The sequence below is a fragment of the Coregonus clupeaformis genome, unplaced genomic scaffold (genome assembly GCF_020615455.1).
Source record: "Coregonus clupeaformis isolate EN_2021a unplaced genomic scaffold, ASM2061545v1 scaf0828, whole genome shotgun sequence".
NCBI lineage: Eukaryota > Metazoa > Chordata > Actinopteri > Salmoniformes > Salmonidae > Coregonus > Coregonus clupeaformis.
In genome coordinates this window covers 89100-101487 of record NW_025534283.1, presented here as the reverse complement: position 1 = coordinate 101487, position 12388 = coordinate 89100, and the positions used below count along the sequence as shown (strand labels likewise).

Here is a 12388-nt window from a genome sequence, read left to right as displayed (position 1 = left end):
TCAGGCACAAACATAAAAGCATTATTTTATTTTCAGAATATCAACACGTCATGAAAGAGGGAGAGGGGATTATACATTGATTAATATACTCAAATGTTCATATGATTTGTCTTCCTGTCTAGCCTTTCCAGTTCAGTTAAGAAAAGCTTGTAGCCTGAGTTCCAAAAGTTGACAATAGAGCACAACCAGACTGGCAGTCAGGCTCCGGGAGCTGACCTCACTGGCCTAAAGCGTTGCTATGGGAGGCTTCTGTTGTGGTTACAGGATAATGGGTTGATCTCCCTAGTAGCTAGAGACAAGAGCTTTCTCTACCTCTATCAGTGATGTGCTAGGTTCTATCAGTGATGTGCTAGGTTCTATCAGTGATGTGCTAGGTTCTATCAGTGATGTGCTAGGTTCTATCAGTGATGTGCTAGGTTCTATCAGTGATGTGCTAGGTTCTATCAGTGATGTGCTAGGTTCTATCAGTGATGTGCTAGGTTCTATCAGTGATGTGCTAGGTTCTATCAGTGATGTGCTAGGTTCTATCAGTGATGTGCTAGGTTCTATCATTGATGCTAGGTTCTATCAGTGATGTGCTAGGTTCTATCAGTGATGCTAGGTTCTATCAGTGATGTGCTAGGTTCTATCAGTGATGTGCTAGGTTCTATCAGTTATGTGCTAGGTTCTATAAGTGATGTGCTAGGTTCTATCAGTGATGTGCTAGGTTCTATCAGTGATGTGCTAGGTTCTATCAGTGATGTGCTAGGTTCTATCATTGATGCTAGGTTCTATCAGTGATGTGCTAGGTTCTATCAGTGATGTGCTAGGTTCTATCAGTGATGCTAGGTTCTATCAGTGATGCTAGGTTCTATCAGTGATGTGCTAGGTTCTATAAGTGATGTGCTAGGTTCTATCAGTGATGTGCTAGGTTCTATCAGTGATGTGCTAGGTTCTATCAGTGATGCTAGGTTCTATCAGTGATGTGCTAGGTTCTATCAGTGATGTGCTAGGTTCTGTCAGTGATGCTAGGTGCTATCAGTGATGTGCTAGGTTCTATCAGTGATGTGCTAGGTTCTATCAGTGATGTGCTAGGTTCTATCAGTGATGCTAGGTTCTATCAGTGATGCTAGGTTCTATAAGTGATGTGCTAGGTTCTATCAGTGATGTGCTATGTTCTATAAGTGATGTGCTAGGTTCTATCAGTGATGCTAGGTTCTATAAGTGATGTGCTAGGTTCTATCAGTGATGTGCTATGTTCTATAAGTGATGTGCTAGGTTCTATAAGTGATGTGCTAGGTTCTATCAGTGATGTGCTATGTTCTATAAGTGATGTGCTAGGTTCTATCAGTGATGTGAAGGTTCTATCAGTGATGCTGTATCCCTGGTCCAGTGAAGAACAAGGTAGGAGGGCTCTATGTCTGTTATGAAGGTTTACTGACAGCTTCAGGTCAACACCAGGGTAGTATTTGTTTATGAAGGATGGGCAGTAGCTAGGTAGTAGCCATAGTAATGCTCACCTCATATCTCCACTGTGAGTTTATGTAAGCCTGGTAACCACTAGCACTTGTACGTACACAGTGAATTAGAGGGCACGTTGCATTGCATTCTTGAACAAGAGCTGGTTAGCACACCAGCGTGGCTTGGATTTACCATAGTGATGTAACATCATCTATACTGATGAGATGAAGAGGTGTCACTGGCCTTGCTGCAGCACTGTGAGTACTGTATCGAGAGGTTGTTATACGCTGCAGTGGAGCTGATGAGTCTCTGTGATAATGGCTTGTTTTGTCCTCCTAAATATGCTTTTAACAGGACTGCGGCTGTACATGGGATTGATTGTTTAGGCTTACTGATGTACTATTGGCTACCTTTTAACAGGACTGTGGCTTACTGATGTACTATTGGCTACCTTTTAACAGGACTGTGGCTTACTGATGTACTATTGGCTACCTTTTAACAGGACTGTGGCTTACTGATGTACTATTGGCTACCTTTTAACAGGACTGTGGCTTACTGATGTACTATTGGCTACCTTTTAACATACTCAGAGTTGTGAGAATTTTGAATTCTTTGACAACACTTGCTATTGTGTGATTGTTGATGAGCTGATTGACAAACCAGTTTCCTTTTGGGATTCGTATTTATTATTTCCTATTGTATTATTCCAAGTATGTGAAGGCGTTCACGTTTTTAGATGCCTTCAGAAAGTATTCATACCCCTGGATTCAATTTAGATGATTTTTGTCACTGGCCTACACACAATACCCCCATAATGTCAAAGTGGAATTATGTTAAACAAAATGAAAAGCTGAAATGTCTTGAGTCAATAAGTATTCAACCCCTTTGTTATGGCAAGCCTAAATAAGTTCAGGAGTAAAAATGTGCTTAACAAGTCACATAATAAGTTTCATGGACTCACTCTGTGTGCAATAATAGTGTTTAACATGATTTTTAAATGACTACCTCATCTCTGTACCCCACACATACAATTATCTGTAAGGTCCCTCAGTCGAGCAGTGAATTTCAAGCACAGATTCAACCACAAAGACCAGGGATGTTTTCCAATGCCTCACAAAGAAGGGCACCTATTGGTAGATATTAATTACACTTTGGATGAGATGGCGCCGGAGGGGATGGCTGCCGTTTTATGGACTAAGATCGAATCGTACTACACTGTCTCCGACGCTCGTCGGATGTGGCAGGGCTTGAAAACTATTACAGACTACAAAGGGAAGCACAGCCGCGAGCTGCCCAGTGACACAAGCCTACCAGACTAATCACTTCTATGCTCGCTTCAAGGCAAGTAACACTGAAACATGCATGAGAGCATCAGCTGTTCCGGACGACTGTGTGATCACGCTCTCCGTAGCCGATGTGAGTAAGACCTTCAAACAGGTCAACATTCACAAGGCCGCAGGGCCAGACGGATTACCAGGACGTGTACTCCGAGCATGCGCTGACCAACTGGCAAGAGTCTTCACTGACATTTTCAACCTCTCCCTGTCTGAGTCTGTAATACCAACATGTTTCAAGCAGACCACCATAGTCCCTGTGCCCAAGAACACTAAGGTAACCTGCCTAAATGACTACCGACCCGTAGCACTCACGTCTGTAGCCATGAAGTGCTTTGAAAGGCTGGTCATGTCTCACATCAACACCATTATCCCAGAAACCCTAGACCCACTCCAATTTGCATACCGCCCCAACAGATCCACAGATTATGCAATCTTTATTGCTTTCCACACTGCCCTTTCCCACCTGGACAAGAGGAACACCTATGTGAGAATGTTGTTAATTGACTACAGCTCAGCGTTCAACACCATAGTGCCCTCAAAGCTCATCACTAAGCTAAGGATCCTGGGACTAAACACCTCCCTCTGCAACTGGATCTTGGACTTCCTGACGGGCCGCCACCAGGTGGTGAGGGTAGGTAACAACACATCCCCAACGATGATCCTCAACACGGGGGCCCCTCAGGGGTGCGTGCTCAGTCCCCTCCTGTACTCCCTGTTCACCCATGACTGCATGGCCAGGCACGACTCCAACACCATCATTAAGTTTGCCGATGACACAACAGTGGTAGGCCTGATCACCGACAACGATGAGACAGCCTATAGGGAGGAGGTCAGAGACCTGGCCGTGTGGTGCCAGGATAACAACCTCTCCCTCAACGTGATCAAGACAAAGGAGATGATTGTGGACTACAGGAAAAAAAAGAGGACTGAGCACGCCCCCATTCTCATTGACGGGGCTGTAGTGGAACAGGTTGAGAGCTTCAAGTTCCTTGGTGTCCACATCACCAACGAACTATCATGGTCCAAGCACACCAAGACAGTCGTGAAGAGGGCACGACAAAGCCTTTTCCCCCTAAGGAGACTGAAAAGATTTGGCATGGGTCCTCAGATCCTCAAAAAGTTATACAGCTGCACCATCGAGAGCATCCTGACTGGTTGCATCACCGCCTGGTATGGCAACTGCTCAGCCTCCGACCGCAAGGCACTACAGAGGGTAATGCGTACGGCCCAGTACATCACTGCGGCCAAGCTTCCTGCCATCCAGGACCTCTATACCAGGCGGTGTCAGAGGAAGGCCCTAAACATTTTCAAAGACTCCAGCCACCCTAGTCATAGACTGTTCTCTCTGCTACCACAAGACTCCTGAACATCTAATCAAATGGCTATTTGCTCTTTAATTATTCTTATTATTTTATATTGTATTGTTTTGTGATTTTTGGGTGGGTATTCTTTCTTAAAACTGCATTGTTGGTTAAGGGTTTGTAAGTAAGCTTTTCACTGTAATGTCTACACCTGTTGTATTCAGCGCGTGTGACAAATAAAATTTGATTTGATTTGATTTGATCAATACGCCCAGTCACTACAAAGATACAGGCGTCCTTCCTAACTCAGTTGCCCGGAGAGGAAGGAAAGCACTCAGGGATTTCGCCATGAGGCCAATGGTGACTTTAAACCAGTTACAGAGTTTAATGGCTGTGATAGGAGAAAACTGAGGATGGATCAACATCATCGTAGTTACTCCACAATACTAATCTAAATGACAGAGTGAAAAGAAGGAAGCCTGTAAAGAATACAAATATTCCAAAACATGCATCCTGTTTGCAATAACGCACTAAAGTAAAACTGCAAAAACTGTGGCAAAGAGATTAATGTTATATCCTGAATACAAAGTGTTATGTTTGGGGCAAATCCAACACAACATCACTGAGTCCCACTCTTCATATTTTGAAGCATGGTGGTGGCTGCATCATATGTTATGGGTATGCTTGTCATCGGCAAGGACTAGGGAGTTTAAAGAAACGGGATAGAGCTAAGCACAGACAAAATCCGAGAGGAAAACCTGGTTCAGTCTGCTTTCCACCAGACACGGGGAGACAAATTCACCTTTCAGCAGGACAATAACCTAAAACACAAGGCCAAATATACACTGGAGTTGCTTACCAATATGACATTGAATGTTCCTGAGTGGCGTAGTTACAGTTTTGAGTTAAATAGAGAATGCCAAGAGAGTGCAAAGCTGTCATCAAGGGAAAGGGTGGCTACTTGAAGAATCTAAAATCTAAAATATATTTTGATTTGTTTAACACTTTTTTTGGTTACTACATGATTCCATATGTGGTGTTTTATAGTTTTGATGTCTTCACTATTATTCTACAATGTAGAAAATGGTAAAAATAAAGAAAAACCCTTGAATGAGTAGGTGTGTCCAAACTTTTGACTGGTACTGTAGAATAGAATACAGTATATACATATGAGATGAGTAAAGCAGTATGTAAACATCATTAAAGCGACTATTGTTCAATTATTAAAGTGGCCAGTGATTCCATGTCTATGTATATAGGGCCTCATGTATTGACTCAGGGGTGTGAAAACTTATGTAAATGAGATATTTATGTATTTCATTTTCAATAAATTTGCAAACATTTCTAAAAACATGTTTTCACCTTGTCATTATGGGGTATTGGGTGTAATTGGGTGAGGACAAATATTTATTAAACACTAGAACCGCCTTAGGCCAACGACCACTGACGTTTGATTTTGTAAATTTAAAAAAAATCAGCCCCAAAAAAAGTGATGTCCTCCTTCCCTTCACTACAACTGACTTCTCCTAAAGGTTTGTATTTTACACTGCTCACTTGTCAGAATTTTGAAATCACAAACAGAAATGCATTTTTACCAGTTTATTTTCTCACATCTATTCCTAACTCAACCTGCCAAGACAATGTGCTGTAGGACATTGGTACCCAGCCAGGCGCTAATGCATCTCTCTCTCTCCTCACTGAATCAATGACAAATGGAAAAGGGGTATGAATACTTACTTTCTTTCTTTAGATGGTTCAAGTTCACTCTTGATTATTGATTATTGACCAACGTGATTTTTCTTTCTTCTTTCTCAGAAGGATGGTCAGAGTCTGCCGTCATACGATGCCCTGGCCCAGATCCTCCCAGACAACACAACGACAGCTGGGAAAACAGAGGCTCCACAGAGCAACAACCATATCAACCAGACCTATCAGAAACATACTCCACACAAAAGGTAATATTCGCTGTAACAAAATGGTCTTTAATATTGATATGTAGAGGTACAATGAACACCAAATATTCATTTCTAGCTGCGTATTGTATTTCAATGAACACCAAATATTCATTTCTAGCTGAGTATTGTGTTTCGATGATCAACAAAACGTTTTCCTTCTATCCCATCAGAGCTCCTCTCCCCGACTTTGAGGATGACCTTCAAAACAAAGTGAGTAAAGCATCTATACCCTCACAAACCACTCTTCAAAACAAAACAAAAATCACTAGACTGGTCCTCAGTGAGGAGTGAGAGATGTGGTACTGGGCTGGTTCCCCGACTCTCCTCGTCTCCAGGCCCCTGGAATAGAACTAGGATGCTGGTTCCAGATTCCCCTGGGCTTCTGAGAGACCTCTGTGTCTGTGTGCCGGTTAGTTATTCGGGGACAGTGAAGAGTGAAAGGTCAACAGGGCCATCCATGGAGACGGCTGGAGGCTGTGGGATTCAGACTCTCTGAAAATGGTGTATAGCTCTTTTCCGCTGAGATAAACATGGCTGCTGATGGAATAGTTTAATATTTCATCTGTGTGTCTGAGCCACTAGAGAGACACCATGTTGATGAGACACCTTCTGGTGTTAGTGGAAGAAGAGGTCTGGAGGGCATCAGATCTAATGTTGTTGGCCTCATTCTATACTCTGTCATATGTCTTAGTCATGAGGATATGGATCAATCATTGAAAAAAAAAAAAACGTCTATACACGGTGGTTTTAGACCCGTTTAGCCTGGATTTAAATGGGGCCTGATCGGCACCTTATTATACTTTCAGACTTTAGTTGTAAAGAATATATTGACTTTGTAATACCTTTACCCCAACGTTCATACCAGCACAAAAACATACGCGAGCACACACACTTTCATCATATAGCCTCCCAGGGAGCGAGCCGACTGCCATCTGTTTATGATGCGATTGTCCTGGAGCGACAGAGAGGACTGTTGCAGTGAGGCCTCCATCCTGTTGTGTCTTCAAAGCAGAAGGAGAGGAGGGGAGGGGAGGGGAGGGGAGGGAGAGCCCCTTCACCCACTCCCCATCATAGCCCTCCCTCGCTCTCTCGTCATTTTCCCCTCTCCCTCTCCCATCCCCATCCCAACAGCCCCCTGCCGAGCCTCCACCAGCCCCATCTCATCAGCAGTCATATGATTGTCACCTTGTGCGTGCCCTTTCAATTAGACGCTCAATTTCATCCCCGGGTCCCAGGGGGCTGCTACCAAACTCAACCCCCCACTCCTTCCTCCTCCTCCCAAACCCTGCCTATAACCACAACGCCCTAGAATCTGAATCCTCCCCCTCAACTACACACCCACCCAGACCGATCCGCCCCTCTCAGCCTCTATACCCACCCACCCAGACCAAGGCCCCCCTCTCAGCCTCTATACCCACCCACCCAGACCAAGGCCCCCCTCTCAGCCTCTATTCCCACCCAGACCGGAGCATGATGCAGAGAGGAGGAACAAAACACCTGTATGATGCTACACAACCGGCTGGGACACACACTGCTACACAACCGGCTGGGATACACACTGCTACACAATAGGCAGACACGTGTCTTACACACAGAGACAGGCTGCTACAACAATGACAGACATGCCACAGCAAGGAGAGGCCAACAACAATGGCCCAGTGTTCGTTGCTATGCTGCTGAATGCAGAGGCCTCCACTGCATGGATCAGTCAACAGTAATAATCTGCTGGTGGATATAATGCTGCATGGATCAGTCAACAGTAATAATCTGCTGGTGGATATAATGCTGCATACACAAAATAAGAACAGTATAATCATATTAGAAATGGTCAAGAAAACCTGAGAATCTGTTAATTGTATTCATAATGGAAAAGCTTATATTCCAGAAAATCTTCATTTTCCATTCTGATTTTCATTGTGCTCAGACTAAATGAACAGATGATTATAACGCCACCGAATGACGCCTGTCCATCAGGGTGACGGCTTGCCATGTGAGCCGTGTCTGCCTCGCTGCTGTTTTCCCGGGGTAAAGGACAGGTTCCCTGGATATCAGGCAGGACAGGGTCTTATGTTCCCTCTGCAACTAAGGGGTGGAGGTACAACAGGGAGGATTATATTACAACGTACGCAGCCAGCCAGACTGCCAACCTGCCTGCCAACCAACCAGCCAGCCAGCCTACCAACCAGCCAGCCAACCATCCAGCCAACCAGCCTACTAACCGGCCAGCCAGCCAGCCAGCCAGCCAGCCAACCAGCCTACCAACCAGCCAGCCAACCATCCAGCCAACCAGCCTACCAACCAGCCAGCCAACCATCCAGCCAACCAGCCTACCAACCAGCCAGCCAACCATCCAGCCAACCAGCCTACCAACCAGCCAGTCAACCAACCAGCCAGCCAGCCTGACAGCCAGCCAGCCAACCATCCAGCCAACCAGCCTACCAACCAGCCAGCCAACCATCCAGCCAACCAGCCTACCAACCAGCCAACCATCCTACCAACCAGCCAGCCAGCCTGCCAACCAGCCTGACAGCCAGCCCCTAACCAGTATTTAAACACACATCCTCCTAACAAGTGCCACGGCATTTCCTCTCTCATGTCCTCTGAACAAACACCTAACAACCACCTAACAACCACCTAACAACCACCTCACAACCACCTAACAACCACATCTCACACTTGAAGAGATTAAAGAAAACCTGGAGAAATTAGGAGTATTCATTATGCAGACATTAAGCCTTGTGACTAATTGTAAAACGTGTGGTAGCTGGGATGGTTGGCTCATCCTGTTTGGTGCAGTGAGACCAGAAACTGTATGACAGATTTGTTGACCTGCTAGTAGGTCCATAGCTATGCAATGGGTCTGCTGCACTCTGAAAGCAGATACTGGGGGTCTAGAGACATCTAGTGGTGGTGCATTGGATTACACTTAATAACCATTCGGTTACCTGATGAAGCAAACCAATGCATCACATTTTTACATTTTAGTCATTTAGCAGACGCTCTAATCCAGAGCGATTTACAGTTAGTGGATTCATCTAGGTGAGACAACAACATGTCACAATCGTATCAAGTACATTTTCCCTCAACAAAGTATTTACCAGCAAAGTTGGGGGCGGCAGGTAGCTTAGTGGGTAAGAGCGTTGTGCCAGTAACCGAAAGGTCGCTGGTTCTAATCCCTGAGCCGACTAGGTGAAAAATCTGTTGATGTGCCCTTAAGCAAGGCACTTAACCCTAATTGCTCCTGTAAGTCGCTCTGGATAAGAGCGTCTGCTAAATGACTAAAATGTAAAATGTAAATGTAAGTTAGTGCTAGCGGGAAAATATACGTTGTTTTATTTATTTTGAGGGGGGGTAGAGGGAATAGGAGACTCCGCTGTCCTAACTTTAGGGGGAAGCTGGTTCCTCCATTGGGGTGCCAGAACAGAGAAGAGCTTGGACTGGGCTGAAGGAGAGCTGCCCTCCTGTAGGGGTGGGAGGGTCAAGAGACCAGAGGTGGCAGAACGGAGTGCTCTGGTTGGGGTGTAGGGTTTGACCATAGCCTGAAGGTAAGGAGGTGCACCAGGATCTTGAAAATAATGCAAGCTACGACTGGGAGCCAGTGGAGTGTGTGGAGGAGCGGGTTGACATGGGATAATTTAGGAAGGTTGAACACCAGACGGGCTGCGGCATTCTGGATAAGTTGCAAGAGTTTGATGGCACAAGCAGGGAGCCCAGCAACAAGCGGGGAGCCCAGCCACAAGCAGGGAGCCCAGCCACAAGCAGGGAGCCCAGCCACAAGCAGGGAGCCCAGCCACAAGCAGGGAGCCCAGCCACAAGCAGGGAGCCCAGCCACAAGCAGGGAGCCCAGCCACAAGCAGGGAGCCCAGCCACAGGCAGGGAGCCCAGCCACAAGCAGGGAGCCCAGCCACAGGCAGGGAGCCCAGCCACCAGCAGGGAGCCCAGCCACAAGCAGGGAGCCCAGCCACAGGCAGGGAGCCCAGCCACAAGCAGGGAGCCCAGCCACAGGCAGGGAGCCCAGCCACAAGCAGGGAGCCCAGCCACAAGCAGGGAGCCCAGCCACAAGCAGGGAGCCCAGCCACAAGCAGGGAGCCCAGCCACAGGCAGGGAGCCCAGCCACAGGCAGGGAGCCCAGCCACAAGCAGGGAGCCCAGCCACAAGCAGGGAGCCCAGCCACAAGCAGGGAGCCCAGCCAACAGAGAGTTGGAGTAGTCTAGACGGGAGAGGACAAGTGCCTGGATTAGGACCTGCGCTACTTCCTGTGTGAGGTAGGGTCGTACCCTGCGCCGCTTCCTGTTCTCTACGGATGTTGTAGAGCATTAACCTACAGGAGCAAGTCACTTCTTTGATGTTTGCAGAGAAAGACAGGGTGTTGTCCAGGGTCACGCCAAGGTTCTTTGCACTCTGGGAGGGCGACACTGTGGAGTTGTCAACCGTGATCCAAGCTGAGATATCTGCCAGGCACACAGAGATGCATCTCACCACCTTGGTGTCAGAAGGGGGGAAGGAGGAAAGAAGTTGAATGTCATCCGCATAGCAATGATAGGAGAGACCATGTGAGGATATGATAATAATAATAATAATAATAAAATAATAATAATAATATAATAATAATAGTAATAATAATAATAATAATAATAATATAATAATAATAATATAATAATAGTAATAATAATAATAATAATAATAATAATAATAATAATAATAATATGCCATTTAGCAGACGCTTTTATCCAAAGCGACTTACAGTCATGTGTGCATACATTTTTACGTATGGGTGGTCCCGGGGATCGAACCCACTACCCTGGCGTTACAAGCGCCGTGCTCTACCAGCTGAGCTACAGAGGACTTGGTGTATAGAGAGAAGAGGGCCTAGAACCGAACCCTGGGGGACCCAGTAGTGAGAGTATGTGGTGCAGACACAGATCCTCTCCACGTCCCCTTGTAGGAGTGGCCTGCCAGGTAGGATGCAATCCAAGAGTGTGCAGAGCCTGAGACACCCAGCCCTGAGAGGGTGGAGAGGAGGATCTGATGGTTCATGGTGTCGAAGGCAGCCCTGTCCTGTTAGCACGAAGTGAGTCACTCAGCCACGGAGTGGGAGGGAAAGGTTGGGCTGGCAGCGTCAGGGTCGAAGAGGCAGCGTCAGGGTCGAAGAGGCAGCGTCAGGGTCGAAGAGGCAGCGTCAGGGTCGAAGAGGCAGCGTCAGGGTCAAAGAGGCAGCGTCAGGGTCGAAGAGGCAGCGTCAGGAGACAGGATGGAGGAGGGTTTAGCGATCGTTATAAACAGCGGACCAAGGCGCAGCAACATACTTTTATTGAAGTGTACACACGAACAAAAACAACAATTCGGCATCGCTATTCGGCATCTTCCCAATTAAGAAGCCCAGTTTTGTTGTTTGGCTACTTGAAGAGAACTTGGGCCAATCACTCACAGCCCACCTCTTCCAATGCATTGTGGGAAAGTGTGCATCGAATTCTAGATGAGTAGAACATCCTGGCATTTAAACTATACTAGATTTTAGAAAATTCACGTACTATAAAACATTCTATTTTCGCATACTGAGAATGCGTCATGGCGAGATTGCGTTGTTTCCAGCTATTCGTTGATTTCGGTAGCGCATCCCCATGTCTAATTGATCAGCTGATTATCAGTCTAATTGATCCGCTGATTATCAGTCTAATTGACAGCTGATTATCAGTCTAATTGACAGCTGATTATCAGTCTAATTGACAGCTGATTATCAGTCTAATTGATCAGCTGATTATCAGTCTAATTGACAGCTGATTATCAGTCTAATTGACAGCTGATTATCAGTCTAATTGACAGCTGATTATCAGTCTAATTGACAGCTGATTATCAGTCTAATTGACAGCTGATTATCAGTCTAATTGACAGCTGATTATCAGTCTAATTGACAGCTGATTATCAGTCTAATTGATCAGCTGATTATCAGTCTAATTGATCAGCTGTTGTCAAAGCCGAAATTAGTATGACATCCGGGCATTTAAAGCTCGGTTTTCGAAAATGTACAGAAATATTAGAATGAGCAGAGAATACAGTATATATACTGAACACAAATAAAAACACAACATGCAACAATTTCTAAGATTTTACTGAGTTACAGTTCATATACAGTTGAAGTCGGAAGTTTACATACACTTACGTTGGAGTCATTAAAAATCGTTTTTCAACCACTCCACAAATTTCTTGTTAACAAACTATAGTTTTGGCAAGTCTACTTTGTGCATGACACAAGTAATTTTTCCAACAATTGTTTACAGACAGATTATTTCACTTATAATTCACTGTATCACTATTCCAGTGGGTCAGAAGTTTAAGTTGAAAATTCCAGAAAATG

The 12388-nt window shown here is 45.6% G+C and overlaps 1 protein-coding gene across 3 annotated transcripts in view; it reads left to right on the top strand.

The window, feature by feature from the left end:
- Positions 1 to 320: 320 nt before the first annotated feature.
- Positions 321 to 12388, top strand: part of ccdc33 (coiled-coil domain containing 33) — a 54944-nt gene continuing 42876 nt past the window's right edge. For all 3 annotated transcript variants that reach the window (XM_045216858.1, XM_045216859.1, XM_045216857.1), the window contains exons 1-3: positions 321 to 1697; positions 5894 to 6033; positions 6204 to 6243. In XM_045216858.1, the coding sequence (XP_045072793.1) occupies positions 1665 to 1697; positions 5894 to 6033; positions 6204 to 6243 (213 nt within the window). In that variant the 5' untranslated portion in view covers positions 321 to 1664. The remainder of the gene's footprint in view (positions 1698 to 5893; positions 6034 to 6203; positions 6244 to 12388) is intronic.